This window comes from Plectropomus leopardus, chromosome 7, assembly GCF_008729295.1.
Source record: "Plectropomus leopardus isolate mb chromosome 7, YSFRI_Pleo_2.0, whole genome shotgun sequence".
NCBI lineage: Eukaryota > Metazoa > Chordata > Actinopteri > Perciformes > Serranidae > Plectropomus > Plectropomus leopardus.
In genome coordinates, this window is record NC_056469.1 from 34,241,410 (window position 1) to 34,267,991 (window position 26,582).

The 26,582-nt window shown below is 37.3% G+C and overlaps 2 protein-coding genes across 2 annotated transcripts in view; both read left to right on the top strand.

The window, feature by feature from the left end:
* The window catches only part of LOC121945216 (DENN domain-containing protein 4B-like), a 37,114-nt gene extending 17,738 nt beyond the window's left edge, over positions 1 to 19,376 (top strand). Inside the window, 24 exon segments of the mRNA XM_042489282.1 lie at positions 104 to 162; positions 639 to 783; positions 892 to 1,067; positions 1,986 to 2,086; positions 2,572 to 2,676; positions 2,679 to 2,786; positions 4,120 to 4,265; positions 4,797 to 4,930; positions 5,026 to 5,140; positions 7,084 to 7,122; positions 7,124 to 7,291; positions 7,883 to 8,011; positions 8,523 to 8,667; positions 9,490 to 9,645; positions 10,513 to 10,747; positions 12,031 to 12,337; positions 13,316 to 13,420; positions 13,541 to 13,716; positions 15,064 to 15,220; positions 15,307 to 15,542; positions 16,279 to 16,379; positions 16,550 to 16,715; positions 17,848 to 17,906; positions 18,757 to 19,376. Coding sequence (XP_042345216.1) covers positions 104 to 162; positions 639 to 783; positions 892 to 1,067; positions 1,986 to 2,086; positions 2,572 to 2,676; positions 2,679 to 2,786; positions 4,120 to 4,265; positions 4,797 to 4,930; positions 5,026 to 5,140; positions 7,084 to 7,122; positions 7,124 to 7,291; positions 7,883 to 8,011; positions 8,523 to 8,667; positions 9,490 to 9,645; positions 10,513 to 10,747; positions 12,031 to 12,337; positions 13,316 to 13,420; positions 13,541 to 13,716; positions 15,064 to 15,220; positions 15,307 to 15,542; positions 16,279 to 16,379; positions 16,550 to 16,715; positions 17,848 to 17,906; positions 18,757 to 18,902 — 3,414 coding nt within the window. The 3' untranslated portion in view covers positions 18,903 to 19,376.
* Positions 19,377 to 24,556: 5,180 nt separating this feature from the next.
* Positions 24,557 to 26,582, top strand: part of atp2c1 (ATPase secretory pathway Ca2+ transporting 1) — a 48,845-nt gene continuing 46,819 nt past the window's right edge. Inside the window, exon 1 of the mRNA XM_042489548.1 lies at positions 24,557 to 24,640. Within this exon, the coding sequence (XP_042345482.1) occupies positions 24,617 to 24,640 (24 nt within the window). The 5' untranslated portion in view covers positions 24,557 to 24,616. The remainder of the gene's footprint in view (positions 24,641 to 26,582) is intronic.

The following is a 26,582-nucleotide window of genomic DNA, read 5'->3' on the forward strand; positions in this document are numbered from 1 at the left end:
GCGTGGTGTGTACAGACTGTGTTTGTGTGTGTGTTGCGTGTTGTGTACAGACTGTGTGTGTTTGCGTGTTGTTGTGTACTGACTGTGTGTGTTGATCTTGCAGCTCTCTCCGTACGACAACCTGCTGCTCTGTCAGCCCGTCTCCTCTCCGCTCCCACTGAGGTCAGTTCACTGCAGCCGCACGATCACGAGAACATTACAATCATTTCTTTAGACGCTTTTATCTGAAGTGACTCACGATAAAAACATTCAACCTCCGCAGAAACGAGAGCTGGATTTTCAGCTGTAATTGACGTCTTTCGTAACGGACGCTTTCATTTGTGCAGGTGTGATGTGTGTGTAGTTTTGTGTGATAAAAGATGAAGTGAACTGTGTGTACTTTTATTTGTGTGTGTGTGAATGTTTTTCAGCTTATTTTAGTGCGAGCATTATTTTGCTTTACTTTTTATCTGAATCTGATAATGAAGAATTTATGTTTTGTTAAGAGAACGTATAATTATGACTTTTTAAATTATTTGCATGCATTTTATTTTTAATGATTGACTTTTAAGTCATTAATTTTTAGTCGTGTGAAATGGATAAAAAATCTCTTACTAAGTATCTGCAATCTTATATCAAAACTGCTGCGTGCACTACAGCGGTGCGAGCTTCCTGAAGCTGCTGCAGAACCTCGGTCCAGAGAACGCCTGCACGCTGCTGCTCGCCGTCCTCACCGAACACAAACTGCTGCTGCACTCACTCCGCCCCGACGTCCTCACCTCCGTCAGCGAGGCCCTCGTCTCCGTAAGAGACACACACACACACACACACACACACACACACACACACACACACACACACACACTGACTGTATGTGATGAGGTCTATATAATAATCTGTCTTTGTCTCCAGATGAGTTTCCCGCTGCGCTGGCTCTGTCCCTACATCCCTCTGTGTCCGCTGCAGATGGCCGACGTGCTGCTGGCGCCGATGCCCTTCATCGTGGGCGTCCACTCCAGCTACTTCGACCTGTACGACCCCCCCACTGACGTGGTGTGTGTCGACCTGGACACCAACACCATCTTCCAGTGAGTCCAGCACCACTGCACACGAAAATGAATAAATAATTACCTCACTCAGTACATAAATAAATAATATTAAAAATTAACAAAGGCATCAATTAATTGATCAAATATGACAAATTAATATTTCTGTTTTAATTTGCTTCTTTGTTTATTCACGTGTCTTAATCCCACTATTTATTTACCTTCTTATTTAGCTTTCCCTTTTATTCATTTCCTTTTACATATATTTTTTATTTATTTTATATTAATTTTTTCATTACACAAAAATATTAATTTTGTCAGCTTTATTTTCTTTAATCAGTTTCTACATTCATTTTTTTATATATTTTTCGGTACATTATTGAGATAAAAAAAAAAATTTAATCACATATTTGTTGTCTACTTCTAGTTTTAATTTGCTTCTTTTTTTACCTTTGTATAAATTCTTTTATTAATTTACTTTCCTATTTAGTTTCCCATTTTTGTATTTTTATTACATAATTTATTTATTTACTTGTGCATGTATTTTTTTAACTTGTAAAAATGTATTCAGTTTTTACATACATTTAAAAAAATTAAATCAATAACTAAAGGGGAAAAACTAAATGGGATAGTAAATAAATGCAGGACCTAATGCAAAGGTAAAGTGTAAGGAAGCAAACTAAAACAACAAAAAATACATTGTGTTATATTATATGAATTAATAAATGCCCATATTCATTTTTAGTATTTAGTATTGACATATTATATATATATTTCTTTTCTTTTCTTTTTTTGATAATATGTGAGGAATATAAAGACAATAAACTTGGCATTTTAGGATGAAATATTGTCCTTTCAAGGTAGGTACTTCAAATTTTGTGTTTCTGAATTTGCTTTTATTTCCATGTTAAAAAAAAACTGTTCTCCGTCCACTCAGCTGACTTGTCCCTCCTGTCTCAGGTCAGAGGACAAGAAGCCGTTGTCATGGCGATCGTTACCCAGGAAACACGGCAAAACTCTGTTCAACACCCTGACTAACCTCCACAAGACGCTGGAGAAAAGTGAGTGACAGTAAAAAAAAAACAGTTTCATGTTTTACCGTTCTCTTACCATTCATATCCTTTTTTTTATACTCATTTCCTGTTTAATTTGCTACATTCTCACATTTCAAAATATTAAATATATCTCGAATCTTATTTAGACTGATTTTCTCTGAGCAGAGAATTTTTATTTTATTTTTTTATTTTATTTTCTTAAAATTGGTGTACATAATACAGCCCGGCATACTTTTCTGTTTTTAACATCAAAGTGGGAAAAAGATAAAAATAATATCAAAATTGATTAGAAATATATGTTGTAAAATTATTCATACAGGCAACAGTGATACTAATAGTATGTTTTCATTTTTATTTCTTTAAGAAAAGAAACAAAAAAACAGAAAAAAACAGTCCCCCTCTTGGTAAAGTTGGTATTGATATTTGGCAGGAAGAGAATGTTTTTTGGGATCATTAAAAGTTTAAACTGATGTCCGCTCTCGTCGCTGCAGTTTGCACTCCCGGTCAGGAGGAGGCGACGCTGGAGTTCCTGCTGACCGACTACGATCAGATCTACAGGAGCCAGAAGCAGCTGGAGCTGGAGATCCAGGAGGCGTTCTCCGCTTCATGAGCTGCCTGCTGCGAGGATACCGAACCTTCCTGCTGCCCATCACGCAGGCGCCGTCAGACACCACCACCGACTGCAGCTCGCTCTTCAACCTGCAGGGTGAGCAGCGGCATCGTCGACTCAAACGCTTTAGCTTAATCCTGTCGTGATCGAATGTGTTGTGTGTGATGCAACTTTTTTTTTAACTTTACAAATTCAGATTCAGAGCAGCCGATAATGAAAGTGTTTGGATTTAGGGGCATCTAGTGGTGAAGATTGTAGATGCAGCGGCTGAAGCTTCTCCCGGTTAGAATTCACATTCAGACATCTTTGATCCCACAGACATCAAAACAGGACCGTGTTATTTCTGGGGGTCATTCTGGGCCTGTTCCCGGACTGTGATCAATGACTGTGATCGATGACTGTGATCAATGACTGATCGATGACTGTGATCGATGACTGTGATCGATGACTGTGATCAATGACTGTGATCGATGACTGTGATCAATGACTGTGATCGATGACTGTAATCAATGACTGTGATCGATGACTGTGATCGATGACTGTGATCAATGACTGTGATCGATGACTGTGATCGATGACTGTGATCAATGACTGTGATCGATGACTGTAATCAATGACTGATCGATGACTGTGATCGATGACTGTGATCAATGACTGATCGATGACTGTGATCGATGACTGTGATCGATGACTGTGATCGATGACTGATCAATGACTGTGATCGATGACTGTGATCGATGACTGTGATCGATGACTGTAATCAATGACTGATCAATGACTGTGATCGATGACTGTGATCAATGACTGTGATCGATGACTGATCAATCGATGACTGTGATCTATGACTGTGATCAATGACTGTGATCGATGACTGATCTATGACTGTGATCGATGACTGTGATCAATCACTGTGATCGATGATCGATGACTGTGATCAATGACTGTGATCGATGATGACTGTGATCGATGACTGTGATCGATGACTGTGATCAATGACTGTGATCGATGACTGTGATCAATGACTGTGATCGATGACTGTAATCAATGACTGATCGATGACTGTGATCAATGACTGTGATCAATGACTGTGATCAATGACTGATCGATGACTGTGATCGATGACTGTGATCTATGACTGTGATCGATGACTGATCGATGACTGTGATCAATGATTGTGATTGATGACTGTGATCGATGACTGTGATTGATGACTATGATCAATGATTGTGATCAACGACTGTGATCGATGACTGATCGATGATTGTGATCGATGACTGTGATCAATGACTGTGATTGATGACTGATCGATGACTGATCAATGACTGATCGATGACTGTGATCGATGATTGTGATTGATGACTGTGATCAATGACTGATTGATGACTGATTGATCACTGTGATCGATGACTGATCGATGATCCTCCCGCAGGTTTCCTGAAGTCTCGGGATCGAACGCAGCAGAAGATCTACACTCAGCTGACGAAGACTCAGATGTTCACTCAGTTCATCCAGGACTGCTCCTTCGTCAGCGACCGTCACGCCTGCCTCGAGTTCTTTGACGAGTGCGTCCTGAAGGTCAGAGCCGCGGCGGCGGTTTACCGTTTTGTTTACAGGAGGAACGCGTGGCGATTTCACCGCCATTTCTTGCCAAATCGCTCATTGATTTTCTCTCAGGTCGCAGAGATTTAATCAGCTGTGAAAAGTGTCTGAATTCAGCACAACAAAACTGAGGTCGATCCAGGTTTCAAAGGGTTAAGTTATCTGAATAAACCTCGTGTAGGCCTCGTTTTTAAGGTGGTGGTGCAGAAATAAACTTCAGAACTTCTGTTTATTATTATTATTATCACATATTATGGTTATTTCTTAAAAATGCGTTTTTACTTTTGTTGTTTAATGTTTCAATTTCTTTATTTGTTTTCCACCTCTGGAGTGTCGGCAACTTACTTCCAGAATTTGCTTTTATGCATTAAAAAATGACATTTAAGGCTTTTCCTTGAGTATTATTCAAACATGTGGCTTTAACTTCAGCCGGAGTCATATTTTGGTGAGATGTCTGTACTCAGGTGCAGCTTTCAGGTGCTTCATCCGCTGCCTGTCTGTCTCCAGGTGGACGTGGAGAAGCCGGAGGACGTGAGGCTCATCGATCTGGACGAGACTCACAGCGGAGAACACACCGTCTTCATCATGCCTCCCGAAGAGCCGCAGGAACCTGACGGCTCCGAGTGCCCCGCCCTCTACAGGTACACGAAATTTACCAAGTCTTTAAACTGCGACACCACGTGTCCCCGAGTGTCTGTGTTTTTTTTATTTGCTGACGTGTTTTTTTTTTTCCAAGTTATGAAACTTTCCCTACGCTGAAGCCGGAGCTGTTCGACCGGCCTCAGGACCAGCTCCGGGTCCCCGCGAAGGGCAGCGCCCCGAGCAGCCCCGCCCCCCGCCGCACCAAACAGGTACACACACGCTCAGCTTTAAAAAATAGGAAAATATGAAATAGTAACATAGATAAGTTGATCTTCAACTAAAAACTTAAAACATTTAATTCAGGATGGATCACATGAAATGTTGCTGCTTTTGCTTCAGAACTAGTATTAATTTTTTTTAAAGATGCTCAGTTTTCAGTGCCATTACAATGTGTTGGAGAAATAATAATTTACATTTGTGTATGATACAAATATGATTTAAAAGAAAGAAAAAGAAAAATACAGATGTATGGAAAAAACATATATAGCATATATTTTTTTCCTCATAAATTTGTGAATTTAATCTCTCTCTTTTTCTCATAAATGCAGAACTATAATGTCATAGAATATTTGCTTTTTATTCCTTCTTAATTTCTTTCGTTTAATATTGTTTAATATAGTAATGTAGTTTATTATGGTTGTTTTCCTATTTATACAGGCCAAATACACACAGATAATAAAATATGAAATAAAAATAATAAGTTCTTACTTTTTATACCAAAGCAAGTTTTTCTTTCAGACTCTAAGAATATTTATTTATTTATTTAATCCTAAAAGGAAATTAAATTGTGATTTTTTTCTCTTACTCCACCCAACGGCACTGTCATGGTTTTTTTTTTTTTTGTTGTTTTTTTTTACCCATTATGGCCATAATTTTACACTGTAGATGCACACAATTATACTTGGAAAAAGGGTTAATAATAAACACAATAAAGACATAAACTTGAACATATGTGTACAGATGAGAAGGTTATTGTGTCAAATGTATCACAGATGATAAACCCGAACCTTTGGATCAGTATCTGGATGAGGAGCAGTGCGATGTTTTTGAATGTTTTTATGTTTTGACCCAGTTTTCCTGAATGACGACCAGAGGAGGAACCTCACTAACAGTCTCACTGTGCATCATTTTATTTTAATGAGTCATTATGAATATTTCACTGCTCATTCAATATTCAGGACCCACAGACTGTGTGACAGGAAAACTGCACAACTTATTTTTAGATGTGACCCCTTTAACCTGATTATTTTAAACCACTTATTCTAAAATGGAAAGAAACTTTACCTTTTCATCTTTGTTTTATAATTAAGTCTGAATGCTGTTTTTTTTTAAACATTACATCCAATAATGCCGGCGCTTTTACAGTAGTTTAAAGAGTGTTTGAGGGTTATGTAGATTTTGCAGCATTTTTTGTAGAATTTTCTGATTTTCTGATCGTGTGATGTTTTTTTTTTTTTCAGCGTGTAGATTTGGCAGTTAGAGTTAGAAAGGAAGCCCACAGGTGGGGTTAAATAAAAGTCACCACTTCACCACATTTTTTATTTTTACAATTTAATTTCCAAGAATAAAATCGTAAATTTAGGAGAAAAAAACTCACAACTCACAACAACGAAAAAGTTAAATATTTTCTGAGTCTAAGAGAAAAAATTAATTCAGTTTGTCACAGCCTTAAAAGTAAGGAATTGTATTTTCTTATTATTGTTTTTAATATATATTTATAGAGCATCCCCATTATTATTATTATTATTATTATTATTATTATCATTATCATTATTATTATTATTATTATTATTATTATTATTATTATTAATTTATTTTATTTGCGCTTAATAATTTTATTTTTATTGTTTAGTTATTATTCATTTTTATGATTTAAATACATATGAATTGATAAATTACCGTGATTCTGTGCATTAAAAATGTTGGCTCCTCCTGCTGGGATACACTGTATTTGTTTTGTTGTGGTGACTCGTTTTGTGTGGCGTTCCTGTGTAACATCACGAAATCTGCACGCAGAAGAAGACCGTCTGACCCAAATTGTCCACGTGGCAATAAAAAAAGTCTTAACTTCGCTGATCTCCACTTTGAGGATTCAGTGCCGAGTTTAAGTGAGCGCGCTGTGTCTGATTTTTACTCGTCTTTTTCCCTCCAGGAGATCAAGTTGGCGCAGAAGCGAGCTCAGAAGTACTCGGGCGGTGCCCGACATGTGGTCCAAGTGTCTGCTGGGTCACTGCTACGGCCTCTGGTTCATCTACCTGCCCACCTTCGTGCGGGCGGAGAGCGCCAAGGTGCGCACTCTGCACACGGCCTACGACGTCCTCAAACACATGGAGAACCGCAAGGTGGTGCTGCCGGACGAGGTGAGACGCCGAGCGGGTCAAAGGTCACTGCTGCAGGGAGGTTGTTCTGGGTGTTTTGGGTTTTTTAGGTTTAAACAACAGAAACTTTAGGAGCACATCGGCTTGAATGTGAGACTTGTGTGCAGTTATTTGATCTGTAATCTGTTGTATATATACTGCAAAAAGCAGCTTTTTGTGTTTTAGAGTTAAAACGAGCGTTGCGTCATTTTCCATCATCACAAGTTTTGCTTTAATTAAAGTAGAATTTATCAACAGTTCATAGGACGGATAAATAAAATAAAAATATGGACCTAAGAAACCAACAAAGGTGCGTATTATACACACAGAAGATAAATGAAAATCTGCTGAAAGAAAATGCAATTTTGATTTTTTAATATTATTTAATAAATATAAAGACAATAAACTTGACATGTCAGGTTAAAATATTGTTCCTTAATGGCATGTAGTTCAAATAATATGTTTCTGAATGAAAAAAAAAAAAAATTTTATTTGTGTGTGTGTGTGTTTGTGTGTGTATCTGTCTGTGTGTGTGTGTGTGTGTGTGTGTGTGTGTGTGTGTGTGTGTGTGTGTGTGTGTGTGTTGTGTTTCAGGTGTGTTACAGGATCCTGATGCAGCTGTGTGGTCAGTACGGTCAGCCGGTCCTCGCCGTTCGAGTCCTGCTGGAGATGAAGAAAGCTGGAATCACGCCCAACACCATCACCTACGGATACTACAACAAGGTTTTAAAAACACACACGCGCACACACACACACACACACAGAGTCACATTATGAGCGTGAGGAAAACTGGAAACGTGGAAAGAAAACTGGCGGATGTGGCTTTCAGGAAATAGATAAACTATAAAATGTGTGAGAAAACCCAGATAATATTAAGGCAAAATAGATTCATGGTAAAAACAATATTTAAATAAATGCATTATGTAATTTATTAGCTTATTGGAGCTGAAGATTTTTTTTTTTTTGACCATTTAATTGGAGGTTAATCATAATGTATTGATGTGTTTTGGTTATATTTGTGAGTTGATACTCCATATTTAAGATTGGATTAAACTTTATTGTCATTGAACTGAAGTGCAAAAAGCAGATTAATGCAGAGTGATATAAAGAATAAACAGTAATATATAAAATCAATTTAAAAATAGAAAAAGCAGTGCAGATATGAAATGATATTTAGCATTTATATATGTGTGTGTACTTTATATATATATACATATATGTCCTCTGTCCTCAGGCAGTGCTGGAGAGCAAGTGGCCGTCCACCAATCAGGGAGGACGTCTCCGCTGGGCCAAGCTGAGGAACGTCCTATTGGCCGTGGCCCAGTTCAGGCAGCCAATCAAACGGCGTCAGAAGAGCGGCTCAGTGGGGTCACGAGGAGGTCAGAAACTATTCAAATAACTGTCTTATTTCTTTACTTGTACTTGACTTTCCTTTTTTCTGCGTCTTTATACTTAAATATTGCACTTTTTGCGGCACTATACATATTTTAGTTTAACCCCTTATGGCCCACTTTAATATTATAATCGTATCACTTCAAAATGAAGCTTTAAATAATATTATACATTAATAATATTTTTGTTTTAAATGAGTACATTTTTTAACCAACATCACTCCTAATCATAAATATAAAATAAGTTAAACCCCCCACAAAAAAGAGTTATTTTCAGTGTACTGCATGCAAAGTAGATTATTATTTTTTGGATATGAGTTGCAGTAACATTGACATTAACATTGTGACAGTGCAACTTGTGAAAATATCGTGTATTTTGCTAAATATGGTAAAAATGATGCTATCAGGTGTAAAATAGTAAAAATGACAATTTCCAAGGCAAAAGTCCAAAATGTCACCCAGAAATAAAACAATGCATGTTTTTATGCTTTGATGGCACAACCCCAGACATTCCCTTTAAGTACATTTTGCCGATGCATACTTTATCCAAGTAAGGTTTTAAATGCAGTATTTATACTTGTAGTGGAGTATTTTCACAGTGTGATATATGATAGGATCTGAATATTTCCTTCACCTTTGATCAAATGTTTTCTTTCTGATTTCATTCATTTTTTAGTATTTTTCAGCATTAATTTGCACGTCACTGGAGAAACAGTTTTCCTGGTTCATGCTTTAAACTCACATTTGTAACAGAGAGACAGAAAGAGAAATAAATGCAATCATAATTTTTTCTTTTAATTTCTTTTAAAGAAGCGATGGTGGACTCAGATCAGAGGCCCCGCCCCCACTCGACTCTGATTCGTCAGTCCAGTTGGAGCGGTCTGTCTGAGAGCTCCAGTCACGAGTCGCTGACGGGGTCGCTGGTGAAGAGCAGCAGTCTGAACAGCATGAAGATGCCGACCGACAGTAAGAGACGACCTGCATCACGCTCTCCTCTTCCTCACCTTCGTCGTGTCCTCACTCATCACCCGACACTCAGCGTCATACACAGCTCGGACGTTTCATTTCTCAGTGTGTCAAAGCTGATTTACTTAATTTACTATAAATCTAATCTATTTTTTTTAATCGGTTTCTAGCTGACAAGGTGAGTTAGTTTTAGGAGTGCATAAATAGCTTCATTTAAATTTTTATTTTGAGTAAAGTTGTAGTTTTTATTTGGTTAGTGTTATTTTTAGTCGTTCAGGGAAAGCCTGGGTTTATTTCAGATTTCAGCCTGCAACTATTTGTTAACAGGTGAAGTATCTTTTTTAAAACATTTGGAGCACATGAACAAGACATGGCTCAAAAATTAACAAATGAAAAAATAATTACAATAACATTACTAGAAAATACGCCAAAAAAAGCTAGAAAACATCCTTAAAAAGTTCTCAAAAATTAAACTAAATTTATATTTGTATTTTTATTTTATTTTTTCTTTAACATGATTTTATATATAATCTTGGAAATATAAATAAAGTTTTTATTTTCCCTGTTTTTTTGTATAATTTTCTAATAATCCTCTCCTCTGTTTTAATGTTATTTTTAGGTCATTTTTTGACAGCTTGACAGATTTGTCATTTACATGTTTCAGAAAGAAATCAAACCAATCTGCTCAGGTTTCAAATATCCCGTGAAAGGCGTCTGAATGTGACTGATGTCAATCCAGGTTTCAAAGGGTTAATGTGGTGTAACAACCAGAGTTCACATTCAGGGAGAAACAAAGCTGATTTTAGCTGCATGAATATTCTTGTCTGTCTTTGTGTCCCGCTGTTTTAACTCCTCTTTGTCCCGCAGAGGTGAAGCTCTGTAAGAAGACCATCCTCCGTAACGCAGGGACCAACGGCTGCGGTGACGCCGTCTCCCGTAAGCCCCCGATGGGACGCAGAGACACCTCCACCCCGCCTCCGGCGCCCCCTGGTGGCGTTCTGGTTCGGCGCAGTCAGGTCTGCCTGTCCACCTTCTACAAAGAGTGTGCAGAGACGGTCGACTCGGAGCCGGACTGCTGCCAGCCCGCAGAGAGAGACGGCAGGTCAGTGAGAGCGCAAAATCACCTCAAACTCTGTTTGCTTTTTATATTATAATCTTTCACTCACTGATTTTAACTCACCTGCTTCTTTCAGGCACATTTCCAGCCTGCGATTACCGAATTTCTGTCTCTCATGTCAGTTTCAGATGTTTTAAGGCTCTCTGATGTTTGATTATGTGCTCTGGTTTTGATTTTAAGGTCAAACTTTCAGAGGGAAACATCTGTGCAGCAGCTGCAGTACAAACGTGTGCAAACAAAAGAAAATAAAAAACAATCAGCGTTATCAGAAAGGTGCAAAAGGAAGTGGACACAATGTCAGAAACGTAATCGGGTTCATGATAAGTGTTTTAAAGGTGAAACACATTTAACCCTTTAGGGCCCACTTTAATATTACACACACGTGTGTGCTTTTCAAAGTAAAAGTTGATATTAAAAAAATTATACATTAATATTATTTTCTTCTTTCATTGAGTTATTTTTAAACCAACATCAGTACTAATCATAAATATCAAATATTCATTAATTTTCTGAATTTCAACCCTATAAATGCAATATTTTTGTCATGATGCTACTATGTTTTTAGATGAAAAAAGAAGAAATGAATTATTTAGTTTAAGTAGTTTTTTTTTTTTTTACTATCACAGTCTGGGATATGTCAGTGATCAGCAGCTACATTGACTGTGACAGGTCACCTAGTGGAAATAGCATGTATTTCCTCTATATGCCAAATATGGTCAAAATGACCTCATCAGGTGGAAAATAGTCAAAATGACAAATTCAGAGTCAAAAGCCCAGAATGACACCCAGAAATAATACAAGTCCTGTTTTTCTGCTCTGATGGCTGTGGGATCAAAAATGTCAGTTTGAATGGGTTTCAATGGAGCATTTTTTGACCTGAACAGTCTGAATGTAACTATTTAGTTTCCACAGTGTATTTTAGACTTATTGTAGGAGCTGAGCTGCAAATTCACTGATTACACTCAAATACACAATCTGGACTACATTTAGGACACATGCATCAACACACACACAGTTATCAAAAAATTAAGAATGAAAAATCTGTAAAATGAGCCAAACAGTCCAAAAGGGTTAAGGATGCCCGAAACCTGGTCTTGAAATTCCAACTCAATAAATGTTGAAGATCCATGATAAAAAAAAAAAAAAGTGCATTTCCAAGCTGGTATGACGTCACCATAAGTTTTTATACTCTACACAGTCACTTTATCCTCTAACGCTGCCGCTGTTGTTGTTCTGCGTAACTCACTTTGTTGTTCTTTGACCTGCAGACCTGCAGGGACTCGAGACTCGTCGGCCGGCAGGAGTAAAGTCGTAGACGAGAACTACAACAACGTGTCCTCCCCGAGCCGAGGAGGTCTGGCGGGGAAACTCCAGCAGCTTCTCACGCCGACGAGACACCGAGTGTCTGTTCGACGAGCCGCCAGCGTGGACGACCGGCGACCAGGTGGAGGAGGAGGAGGAGGAGGAGCAGGAGGGATAGGACGAAGGGTGTCGGAGCAGAGGCAGTCCAGGAAAGCTCAAGTGGCTGAAACGCTGCTGAAGGCCAAGGAGAGGCTGGTCAGCGCGACCTCAGAGGTGTGACTCTTCAAACCTGCTTCATTCTGACGTTTGTCTTTATTCTCTTTTAGCAGAAACTTGAACTGTTAGATGCTGATTTTAATATTATCTTTATCAGGGATGGAAATCTCACAATTTAATTTACTTTCAATTCTTGATGTCACAGTTTGAGTTAGAGTTAAATCTCAAGAGAATAATCGAAGCAGGTCTCACTTCAGTGCAGAGTTTGAAAACATTCATGCTGTCTTTAGTCCATAAAAAAATGTGATAGTTAACTTTATACGTCTAAATTAAGGTCGCAAAATAAAGCACAGCAAATCTGCAATATTTGGAAACACATCACGTCTTTTTTCTTAAAGAATAATGAAATGATGTGAGTAATAATAAAAACACTGTAACTCCCAGATAACCACGCAGACCTGCATACAAAATAAATATAAAAGATAGATACACATTATACAGAATAAAAATGCAAAACAGAAAGTAAAAACACAATAAACTAAATAAATATACAAAAAATACTATTTAAGCACACAATATTCAAAGTAAATTCACAAAATACAAATGAACATACAAAATAGACACACAATATACAGAATAAAAATACCAATTTAAAAAAATGCATACACAATATACAAAATAAAAATACATAATAGATACCCAACTTAAAAAAAAACATAATATACAAAATAAATAGACAAGATAGATGCAGAATATATAGAATAAAAGCAAAATGTACAAAAATAGAAAACTTTAAGCTGCAAACAAACAAAAAATATATATATACACATTTTTCAAATATAAAAACAAATAAATGATCATTGCATTTCTTAATGCAATTTTTTATCAATTAAAAAATATAAGAAAAATTAAATTTAAAATCATAGAATAATTCTGACGTTTATCTGACCTTTACTGGTTGTTAAACAGAATCATGTGTTGGTGACGTTAAGACGTTATTTTTACGTAATCTGGTTCCGTGTCGTCTTTTCTCAGAGTTCGTTGTCTGTAGGAAGTGACCTCGACTTGACGGACATGCCCAGTCCAGCCTATCCTCTGCGCCGGTCGTGGGACGCCAACCAGGAGGCGACGGGTCTCGAGGTGAACCGTGTTAGTTTGGAAATGACTCCAGCAGCTGGCGTGGTTTCAGAGTGTTTCCTGTTGGTGCGTCTGTGGTAACTAACTGCCGCTGACTCGTCCCGCCCCTCTCTGTGCGTCCAGGTGTTGATGTCCAGCTGCTCTCTGTGTCGCAGCTGCAACTCGTTGGTTTATGACGAGGAGATCATGGCCGGCTGGACGTCGGACGACTCCAACCTGAACTCGTCCTGCCCGTTCTGCTGCGCGTCCTTCGTCCCCTTCCTGAACGCTGAGATCTGTGATCCCGGACCCGTCAGCAGGTAACAGACTACAGGGCCGTCCACGCCAACAGCGATAACTACAAAAAAATAGTTTTAAAAATCAACTATAACTATAACTACAAGGAAAGTATGATTTCGTTTGGATCGCTCCGAGAGCGATTTCATGAACGCTGGAAATACAAACAGCCAATCAGAATCTGTCTTATTTAAACGTCACATCTAACATAGATCCTAACGTCTAATTTGGACCACAAATGACAGCCCGACCGATTTATGGGTCAACCGATATTATCGGCCGATATGAGCCTTTCACAGACACATCGAAGTTTATTTTTTTGATAAGAAAACTTTTTTTTTACAGACCATTTGATGCAGAAAACGATGCTCGGGTGGTTTAGAAATAGTCAGTGAGTGACTGAAACTGAACTGTGCTGATGCTGATTTAGCTTTTTATTTTATTGTATTTATTCTTTATTTAAATGGTCAGCAAAGACCAAACAGTACTGCTGTTTATTTTATTTTTATATTATTTATTTAAACAGTCAGCGAAGATTGATGCTGAACACATACAGTACTGATGTTTATTTTATTTTTATATTATTTATTTTTGTTTGTGTGTAATGGAAACTAGTTAAAAAAGTGAACTGTTAAATAAAAGTTATTTGTTTAAGAAAGCAGCCCTCTGAGTACTTTTGTAGTCATATCAGTGCAAAATCAGTCCATATAGAAATGATCTACTTTCCATTCCAGCTCAAAAATCAGTAATCTGTGAATTTTTCCACCATAAAATCGATATCTGCATCAGCCTCAAAAATCCCATATCGGTCAGACTCAACACACAATGTCTGTTTTTATGTTAAAAAAGATGCATGAAGCTGTGAACTACTTTACCGTTTGGTTTTCTTTTTGTTTTTATTCCTGTGAATTTAGTCATCAATAATTGATCAGCCTCTTTGACTGTAGCAGATTCTGACCAGCAGATGGAGCTGTTGACTCCTCTCAGGAGAAAAAGATTAAAAAAACAAAAGTGCTCAGTTTGGCACCATCAACTCTTTGTCTTCTGTTATATTCATAGTTATATTTATGGTTATATTTATATTTATATTTTATGTTTTATATTTATATTTATTTTTAAATTTTATATTTATATTTATATTTTATATTCACGGTTATAGTTATAGTGGTTGGGTGGACGGCCCTTGACACCGGTGCGTCAGACGTGTCGCGGCGCCCTCAGGCTGTAGTTTGGCGTTTTCTCTGATGATGTGATTCTAAAGATGAAACCCAAATCTTCAGATTTGGCAGAGGTGAATTTGCAGCTCTGCCGGAGACAGTCTCGGCTAACATCGCTCCGTTTGAAATCTTCCTCTTGTCCTTTTCTCTCAGCGTGGAGCGCACTAACTGGAACGTGGAGGACGAGGTGGAGAGCGCCGTGAGGCCCCCCAGCGCTCAGGAGGCGTCCCTGAGACTCCAGTGTAACGGTCTGAGTGAAGACTCCAGCTCCGAGACCAGCAGCTACTCCGAGAACAGCAGAACCACCTCGGTACCGCACGCTCTCCGTGTTTCTGTTCCTCCTCTCTTTTCTCCGTACTTCCTGTCCCACTGACGGTCTCTCACCGCCTCTTTTAGGGCTCGTCGGTGGGCGGCGTCCCGCAGGTGACGGTGGCCTACCTGAGCCCTCTGGTCCTGAGGAAGGAGCTGGAGAGTCTGCTGGAGAACGAGGGCGAGGCGGTCCTGGCTCAGCCTCAGTTCCTGGAGAACCACTCCATCATCTTCTGGAACCTGGTGTGGTACTTCCAGCGCCTCGGCCTGCCCAGTAACCTGCTGCAGCTGGTCAGAGCCTCGCCACTGGTCAGCCAGTTCACACACAGGTGACTCAGTCTTTTCCGCTGAACTGAATCTACTTCAGTTCAAACATTAATTAATTAAAATAACATAATAAATAAAATAATAAATAAAATACTCAAACAAAAATAATCATGAACATATAAACGGATTTAAGATAAGCAACATAAATTAATATTTCATGTCTGAAAAAGGAGTAGAAAGATGAAAATGTTTGTCAGGTCCCGCCTCTGTTCTGTTCTGTCCATTAATGCTTTGAAATCTGAGCAAATTGGCTCGATTTCTTTCAAAAACATGAAACAATAGAAGAAATGACCCCCAAAATTTGCAAGAAATAATGATAATTATTATTTTTATTATTATTATTATTGTTATTATTATTATTATTGTTATTGATTTTAATTTTATTGTTTATCTATTATTCAATTAATAATAATAATAATAATACACTTTATTTATAGAGCAATTTTCACAATACTGCTTTATTATTTATTTATTTATTTATTTTTAGGATTTAAATACATATGAATTGACAAATGAATGTGATTCTGTGCCTAAAAAAAGTATTATTTATTATTATTATTATTATTATTATTTAAATATATATTTGTTTATTTTGTTTTTGTTTTTTTAATTTATTTACTTATTTATTTATTTTGCAACTCATAAATTCTTGTCGTGGTTTTGAGAAACTTGCTCAGGTCTTAAAGGGTTAACACACTGATCCACAGACTCTTTCTGTCATGGTGTGTTTTTCCAGCAGGAGAACTCAGCAGTGAGGGTTCGGCTCCTCTGGGACACTCTGACCCCTGACACAGACCAGTGGCCCCCCCTCTACATCCTCTGGAGGATCCACAGTGAGACAAACTCACACACACATGCACACACACACACACACACACACACACACACACACACACACACACACACACACACACACACACACACACGTTTACACTCACAGGAACAAGAAACCTCAGCAGTTTGTGACGAGTTTAACTCTTTCTTCGTCTCTCTCTCCCACCAGGTGGCATCCCGATGAGGAGCTACAGCTGGCGGAGACACAACCACCCGTTCACGCTGTCCTTCCTGGAGGAGGTGCTGCGCTGGGTCGGCATGAACGAGGTGCACAAAGCCATCACCCTCTTCCTGGACACGCTGGCCAAACAGCCGGGCTCCGCCTGGACGCAGAGGTGACGTCCAGCGTTTACACACACGCGCAAATATTTCCTCTGCAAAGAGCATAAAAGAAAGAGTCACTAATTATTAACGTCATCAAAATCACAGTTCACGAGATACAACAAACCTCAGTACGTGTGTCAGTTTTCCCACTGACTAGATTTCTTACACGACTGGTATCCTTCGGTCCTTCGACGGCGGTGTTTCTTTTCCCCAGATCCTAATTAAAGCTTTCTTGTTTGCCACTGCCATTATTCAGATTAAATATCTGTCTTTGGTAACAATATTTTCTTCAGAGAACTTATGTAGGTAAACCACCGATCAGCTGTTAGGGACCTCGTATCCGAGTGTTTGCTGTAGCTCCTTAACACTGTTCGGTACTTTTGCTTAAGTGTTTCCTTTTTCTGCTGATTTTTATGTCTCAGATGGAAGTATTTTACTTTTTATTCCACTAGTTTACATTTTAAACCTTCAATGACTTTATAAATAGAGATTATTGATGCAAAATATAATCAGCTAATTAATGAGAATGTAATATTATAAAGTAAATGACCCAGCAGTATAGAAAGTTTTTAAATGAGCTCCAACTTAATCGTGATCAGTACATAAAAGTATATTATATATATTATTCTGGAAATGGGCCATTCTGCACAGTGAGTACTTGACAGAAATAGTTATTTATACAGGTGAATTTGGATGGCGAGGAAGCCCTGAGGCAAATTAAACAAATTAAAGACATCGATCTATTCCTTTAATTTCTGAGTTTGGTTGAAATAGTTTTCTCTCCTGTTTCTATGGTAACACAGGTGAGAAATAATCTGTCCAAGTTAAAAATGTTCAACTGGGAAACAGATGAAAAACGGTTTTGCTGGTGATTTTTTTTTTTTTTTCTTTTTTGGTCAGTATACATTTTTTAACTGTTTGTAGTTTTAATACTAATTTTGGCCACAAGAGGCTGAAATGTACCTTCAGTCCAGGATCTTAAAAGGACTATTAACATTACATGGCATGCATAGCAGGTGACTTTTAATTTCATCACACAAGATAAATATTTTGTACACGCGTATTTAAGATTTTTTTTCTTACTTGCAGAATTATTTATTTAATGTGTGTGAATGACGTGGCTGTGTGTTTTGTGTTTGACAGGAGTTTGTACAGAGAGTTCCTCTTCCTCACTCTGGCAGCTATGGGCAAAGACCACGTCGGTAAGATTCTCTTCATGCAGCTGATTTTTGTTGTAAAAATTGCTTTTTACCATTTTTAGAGAGAGAGAGGCGTCTGTTTGCTGGAGTGTGGGTCTGTATGAGCAATGTGTTTCTTTATTTTTATCGTCGACAAAACTCAGTAAAAATATATATATTAATAAAATAATTGAAAGAAACTCCAGAGCTGAAGAGTTGACCTCCTTGGAGCGACGGTCCTGCAGGTATTTGTCAGAGTAAAAGAGACAGATTAACGAAACATAACGAAACGCAGCTCAAACAATCAATACTGAGCTTTGGACACGTCTTAAATGGTACCTGCTGTAAATACACCAGAAAATTAATATTATAAATCTCATATTGCCTGAGAGAGTTCAACACATGCTCAGTGGAAACGGAGGTCACAGTAAATATTTGCAACTTAAGCCTGATGAGTTTGTTTTATTCTGAAATATTTGCATGTTTAATACTGTATACTGGCTGTATTTTAGTAAAAAGACTACTGAGAAATAAATATGTATGGTCATTATAACCTTGCTAAAATAAAGTTCAAAGTGACCTAAGACTTTTCCACAGTCCTGTGTGTACATTATATATATATATAATATATATATATATATATATATATATATATATATATATATATATAACATACATGCATACATACACATATACACAGAGTGTTAAATAGTAATAATGATGATTAAAAAAATAATGAATATAATAATAATATCTATTGATATTTCAGCAGTGATTTACACTCTCAGCTGCTGTGTGACTGACACCGATGATAAAAAGATCAAACTCGGTGTGTCCTGTGACAAAATAATGGCGCTTCTCTCTCTCTCTGCAGCTGCGTTCGATAAGAAGTACAAGGCGGCGTACTCTCGGCTCAGCGGCACTCTGGGTCGTGAGGAGCTCCGGAAGAAGCGAGCTCAGCCTCCCAGCCCCAAAGCCGTCGACTGCAGACGCAGCTTCCACCCGCCGCTCGAATGCTGATGATCCAGGAACACGCCACGTCCCTGATGACTTCCTGCAGCGTTCGTCCCTCCGAGGCAGCGGAAGAGGAAAACCGGCAAACCCGGGATCCCTGCTGCCTTCACCTGCTTGTATCCTTCACCTCTCCGCTGCCGCCTGGTGGATGTCGGAGTGACGCGCTCCGTCCTGTCCTCTGTAGCTCTGTTTGCCTCGTCGATGTGAATCCAGCAGCTCTTTGTCTTCATTTAAGATCCTGGAAGTTGGTGCGGCTGCAGCAGACGGAGCTGATCCGGGCTGAAGAGCTCGTGCGGGAACGCTGAATCACTTAGATCTGTGCGTCGGTCGAGTCGTCGGAAGAAAACCGGTGGAAGCTCAGGTTGGTGCATGTTCAGAGGGATCAGCTGTGTCGCTGCGAACGTTTTGTTTCTCAATGTTTTGTTTTTTTTTCAATACGCATCCAGATGATAACAATCGGAAATTTCTGGAGTATTAAAAGTTTTAACCGCAGAGCTGTAGGATGTCAGATTTGCTGTTGAAAGTGTGACCAAGAGCAGCATTCAGAGTTTCATTCGGAAAAAGGTCGAATAAAGGTTAAAAATGCAGAGCAGAAAACACACTGCATGAATGCATTTAGCAGGTGGAGACGTTAAAACTTGTGATTAATGTAGTAACGCAGAAAACACCCTTTTAACGTGTCAAAACTTAAAATTAACCCTTTGAAACCTGAGCAACTTCGTTTCTTTTTGTTTTTCAAAAAACTTAGGACAAAGGCAATGAACAACTTGAGAAGAAATGTACAATAAATTAGTAAGAATTCATATCAAGCACAAGAAAATTACCCAAAAATTACAAAAAAAAATCCCAAACGAACAATGAAAAAAGGAAATGACCCGAAAAAAATGCATAAAAATTAAAATAATTAGAATAAATGAATGAAAAGAATACAGTTCTCTGGACTTTTATCCCTATCCTTTTTGAAAATAATTTCCCAGATCTTTTTCTCTTCTTTCAAATGTTTCTCGCTGAGTCGCTCATTGTCTTTTCCCCCACGTTTTTGAAATAAACCAGTTTTTCTGAGGCTCCAAAGGTTTAAATTCTTGGATGCAGCGCTATAAAGGTGATACTGATCCAGGTTTCACAGAGTTTAGAGGATGTAAAAACGTCACATTATTGCATTTACTGCTCGTTATTATGACCTCTGTCTAATATCTGTAAAATCTGTATCATAAAAAATGTAGAGATTAATTTATGACCGAATGAGACGCGGAGAGTTTGTGCAGTAATGTGGCAGTTTTTCATCAGCAGGTTTTGACATTTTGCAGCAGTCGTGACGCTCTCAGCTGTTAGACGGTGACAAAGATTATATTCAAGTTTTGTTCCTTTCAATGTGATTTAAAGGAAGTTTGAGAAAATGTCTCAGCTTCAGGGAGAAAATACAAAGATGGGAAGAAACATAAAAAGGGATTCATTTGTGTAAAATTCATTTAGCTCCGTCTGTGTGTGTGTGTGTGTGTGTGTGTGTGTGCGTGCGTGCGTGCGTGCGTGCGTGCGTGCGTGCGTGCGTGTCTGGTTTGGGACGAGAGACTTCCGTTAAATGCACTGTTTTTTTTTTTTAGGCTCCATCAGGCTTCTTTGGTAAATTAAAATCACAAAAACATTTCAGTTCAGGTCTTTTAAACGGTCAACATGCTGCTGGAGTTTTGAAACAACTGACCAGAAGAATTATTAAACATTATTAAAATCATGCAGCTCTCATGCACCGAACGAACGTTTTCCCAAAATTCAAACATAACCTACGTCATCATGAGCCAGTCAGGCGACTATTACGAGACCGTTATTTTGCAGTCATGGGAACTTTCAGTAAACTTAAAGTCATTTTAAGGTACATTTTTTATTGTTTCCCTAATCCTAACCTCCGCAACTTTAACCCTTTGTAACGTGAGAAAACTGGCTTGATTTTTTTCAAAAAATGTGGATAGAAGAGCAACTACATTTCGGAAAACTGACTTACAGAAACAATATTTTGTTGTCAAAATTCAGAATAGAGTCGACCAGCTTTTTGGAGCTTTCAGCTGCATCTCATGGTCTTCATCAGCAAGAGAAAATGTCTCAGGACGGGTTGAAGTTCACACTGAGGTCACGTGATGAAACCTGAGGAAATCCATGAAATGCAGCTGAAAACACAGAAAACCAGGTGGGCTCAGATTTTTTTGTGTTCAAAGCACAACTAAATATGTACATCCACGTTCAAATACAGAAATTTAGTTTGGTTTTGCATTTCACCAACTGTCGTATTTAGGGGCTGTCCTTTATTTTTATTTATTTTTTAATTTTTTATTTTTTTTAGCAATGTGAGGGAGTAGCAGCAGTGTGATTTTGGTCTTTTTTCTTTTATTATTATTATTATTTTATTTTATTTTTTTTTTAATTCTAATACCCTGACCCTCATCAGAACTACAAATATTTTCCCTTAATGACTACCATAAATAACCATATTTCACAGTTTCTGACAGTGATTTGGGAGATTTTTAAAGAAAACATGCCTTTTAAACTCACTGACAGTAATATAATAAAAAACATAACTCCCTCCTCAGTGCTTAAAAAATATTTGACATACCTTTGCCATTTTTCTTTTTTTTTTACCGACCCCCTCCTCTCTAATAAATAACAAACAGTCCCTAAATATAGTCAGTTTAACTCAGAATATTATTATTGGATGTTTTGTTTCTTTCTAATGTTCGTTGAGTTTGTTGTTCCAAACCAGACACTCACCAAAGAGCGACTCGTGTTACGTTCAGGTGTAATAAGGGAAATTGTTGCTTCATTTTAACTGATAACCTTAATAAAAACAACATAAAGTGCCAGTTGGGTTATCAGTGGGTTGAAATAATATGGAACAGTGATTAAACTAAAAGATTATAATCACAGATTCAACATTTCCTGCTGCAGTCAGGAGCAAATAAAGACTGAATCTGCAATAATATCGACTCAAACTTTTTTAAAAAATGGAGGTTTACTGTTAAACGAGAGTTTTTTTTTGATGACAGTGAAGGTTTTTGTCTGCCGGGGATGGTGTATGAGTGTCGAACGTTTCACTGCAGCAGAATGAAGCTGTTTTCCTCCCTCAGTGTCACAGACAAAAACACCACTCTGTACATGTTTATGCACCGGACTGCAGTTCTTTCAGAGTTAAATTTAAGGGAATTTGACTTGACTTTGGTGTGTCGCAGGTTGTTTTATGGATTTAATGATCACAGTGGGTGCTGAGGAGAGGAGTGTATTTAAAGATAGATAATTGTGTTTGCTGTTGTAATTTATATATGGCTGTGATTTCAGTTGTAAATGTTTTTTTTTAAGAAAACACAAAAATAAAAGACAGGAGAGCCCAAAATGTCTCATTTTGTGCTGCTTTGTTGATTATAGTGAACCAAAAACACACTTTATGATTTGATTTTGATATTCTCTGCGTGTTATTATGATATTTTGAAAAAAAGGTGGTGCGTGATGAGAGGTTACAGAGTTACCAAAAAACCTCCTGCAGGGACTTTGAATATCCTCCACAAACTTCACAACAATTGACAAGCACCAATATATATTTTTAACAAATATAATCACAGTTACAAAACATTAAAGAAAAAAATGTTACATTTCTTCTTTCTGGCTGATGCCTCCAGAGCCACTAAGCACCTGAAGACCTTCAGAAAGACTTTATTTTTTTTTCAAGGAAGGAATATTTTAAATATTTAAAATTTAAATATATATATATATTTTTTTTTTCTTTTTTTTTTTTTAATGTATTGATTTTTGTATTTTTTTTTTTTAAAGTAAAAGGCCATTTAAAAAGTACTGACTTCTTGCTGTCTCACTGCTGGCTTCTTAAATTACATATAACTTATATTTTAGTATACGACCTACTTTATTACAACTAAATAACAAAACAAAAAAGGGAGCAAAAGCAGTGGGAAAAAATATCTTGAGCCAGAGAGACAATTCTTTCGTTAATATTTTACATACATCCTGCTGTGTGTGATATTTCTTTTTTAAAAGACAAATTTGCTTTGATGTATTGATCATCCTATGACCTCTTTTTTTCGTTGCTTTTTGCTCGTTGTCTGAATAATGTAAAAAAATAAAATAAAATAAGTCCATAGAAAAAAGTTGCAAAAAACGTTTTTTTTTTTATATATTTATATTTATTGAACATAATTAATTGTGATTATAATATTCTCTATTAAAAAGTACGTAACCTATTGATTAATTTATTATTTATGGTTAATTTACTAGTTTTTATAAATAAAGAAATCAGTTTCTTTTCAAATGTGTCTTGTTGTCTGACTGCTGACCGACGTTGTCACGTTTTTCAGGTTTTTAAACACAGAGTTACTCATCCTGTTTTTCTCACGCGATCTTTGTTTGGACCGAAAGGAAGTTTCTGGCACGGACGCACAGACGCACGCGAGAGCCGCCGTCAGTCTGAACGCTGCGTAAAGTGACCCGGAACGTAACAGGAAGTTAGACGGTGTGGCCTTCAAAAATTAAAGCGTAGGAACAGTCAATTTAAAAAAAATCCAGTTCAAAGCCATTCTTATAATAAATAAATGCTTCTTGAAGACAAAGCAGTCTATGTGACGGGATCAAACTATAAAACTAAACTATAAAATATTAATAAAGACAACATTTACATACATTAATATATAGAAATTCATGAATACATGTGTACACACATGCATGTTTACAAATGTGAAATATATCTCCTCATGGACCCACAACAGACGGTGAAATATTTCCCATGGAGCTCCTTTTCTGATGCCCTGTAAGAGGAAATGAATTTAAGCCATACTGAGGCCCGTGGAAAACCTACACTTTTCCATAACAAAGCAACACATTTTATTTTATTTTATTTTATTTCATACCAGCAATGACTGTCAGTTTGAAGAACTGCACTTTGTGTCATTTGACATTAGGGATATCAGATATATGAGTTGCATAGTGAGGTTGGTTTAGGTGAACAGGGAGCTTATGACCCTCTTGACCTGACAAAATGGTAGTTTCCTTATGTGATAATAACAATAATTTTAATAATAATAATAAACCTATTTTATAGACTAGCTTTTATGTGATGTCGTCTATTTTAATTCATAAATGTTAGTTTGTCCTTTAATTTATCTTTTAACTCGTTCTTTTATTCCTTTTACTTCTAATATTAGTACTTTTATTTCCGTGTTTACTGCTTCCGTGTTTATTGTATTTACTCTTATTAATATGTGTTGTTATTGTTGTTTTGTAATTGTTTTGTAATTGTTTCTGTTCTTGTTTCATCCTCTGCAATTCTACTTTAAATTTATTTTTGGCTGTTATTGTTATCATCCCTCTGCAAGAAACCCCTCCTGCTTCTGCTTTGTATTTTTGTTAAAACGCTATATAATTAAAGTTATTATTATTATTATTATTATTTTAATTCTCCTCTTGTCCTCTGTGTCTACATTTTTACTGTTATATGTTCTGTACAGTACTACTGCAAAACACAGTTTACAATCTGATAAAATGAAACCAGCAATGACAATAAAAATAAAGATGAAAAATAAGAAAAGATTTTGAAAAGAAGCGATAATTTCCGGCACACCCCCTACGTAAACAGAGTACTTTTATGTTGAAAGTGTGTCCGGAAGCGCCAGTGCGCCTGTCATGGTGGACTCTGTTCTGTCGGAGAAAATCGCTCCGCGGTTTCACGGAAGATGCTGAAGAAACGGGAGCTGCTGGTAAGTTTAACAACCACTCACTTTTCCTCTCAGAAAACACCAGTCCTTAATGGACAGAATGCGGTTTATTTTTCACGAAACGGACACATTTTGAACACCGAAACCTGTGGAGCTGGAAAGCCCCGCCGCGGTGGGAGCCAGGCGGCGGTTTGTGTGGTTAGTTTACACCCCGGAGTGGAGCTCTGTGCTCGGCTGTTAGCCTCTGCTGTCACCGGGGCGACGCTAATGCTAGCTGGTGGCTGACATGGCTGAGTGTTGACATGGTGGTGGACAGATCGGCGGGGTGTGTTTTCGCTGTCTTTGGCCGAGTTAAAGTGTCCAGTGTCGGTGTTTTGTCTCCGCTCGTCCTTGTTGTGTCTCATCGATCCTGGTCGGTAGCCGGCGGCGGTTGAAGCTAACGAGCTAACGGTGGCTAACGTGACATGGACGTGTGTGATAGTGAAGGTTATTTTAAACCAGCGTTACTGTTTCACCAACGTTTGTCTTATCAGTACAAACACGCTCACTGCTTGCTGCTGAATTCAAATAAGCGTATTGTTTTCTCCACACAGTTAGCTGCGTTTCAACGTGAAGCAAAGCTGTGAAATAACAACCTAAAATGATTCATGTTTGGTTTACCTGCTCATTTCAGTGTCATTTCCAAAACAGTAACACAAAAACCATGATACACTTTTTTTCCTCAAAATACTTCCACACATTACATGGACAAACAAAAAGTAAAATACTTACTAATAACAGAAGCTACTGTGAATACAGATACAAATAACATTTAAACATTTCAGCGAGAAACAAAGGTATGAAATTACCCAACCTGAAATGATATGATATGACATTACACAATAAAAGAGCACTTTCTCTTCCACTCTGGGCTGTTTCAGTCGAATTTTTGGTTTCATTTTAACCCTTCAAACCCGGAGCAAACTGGTGCTGTTTCTGTCAAAAGAGGCATTAGCAAAATTGGCATAAAATGTCATGTAAATATCAAGAAATTATTGAAAGATTAAATGAAAATTACCCGAAATTAGCTATGAAATAGACAGAGAGAGAAAATTTTATTTAAATGTGAATTACCACAGGAATAGGGGGAATTTTTGAAAAAGTTATATTTAGATTAGGATACAAAATAAATATACCTTTTTATTTATCATTATTTCTATTTTTTAAATCTAATTTTTAGCTCTTTTTTCTCTTTTTAACTCTTTTAACTCTTTTTTTTTTAGCTAAAGAGAGAATGAGAGAGCGCATGATTATATTGCCATTTCTGTTTCTAACTTTTATTTTGTCTTAGATCTTTGTTTTTGGTCATTACCTGTTGGTTTTTTTCCCCCCACTTTTCTCTTTTTGTGCTAATCTTTCACCTTTTATACTGTTCACCAGTATCTCAATTAATGTCTCACTGCCCTTTTTCCATGTTTTTGAAAGAAATTGAGCCAATTTGCCGAGGTGTCAAAGGGCTAATGTTCCTAATTTATCATATCAAGCACACTCGAACATCTATAAAAGCACTTGATACAAAAGCATATATTTAGGACTGCTCTGTATTTATTAGAGTACGGTGGTGGCTGTTTTTATTTTTCAATTTACTTTGTTTTATTTTATTTTTTTAAAATAAATATATAAAGTTAAAACTTTGAAATAATATAGTAAATGATTAATTGGTGTCTGAATTATACTTTTTTTTTTTAAAGTACCCCTTATTGAAGGGAAAAACATCTATAGAACAACTGATTTCTAGTGTAGGTATAATAATAGTGACACAGCGATAACAGGCAAAGAAGAAAAGAATACATAATGAGCTGTAATGATGAAATATTGTGCTCAGGATGAAAAAGTAAAGTGCCCTCTCGATCTTTTTACAAACCAGCCTGAAGTTGGAGTAGAGAGGAGTGTGCTTATTGAACGTGAATCCTTTTGAATCCCTGATGACGCCTATCAGGTTCAG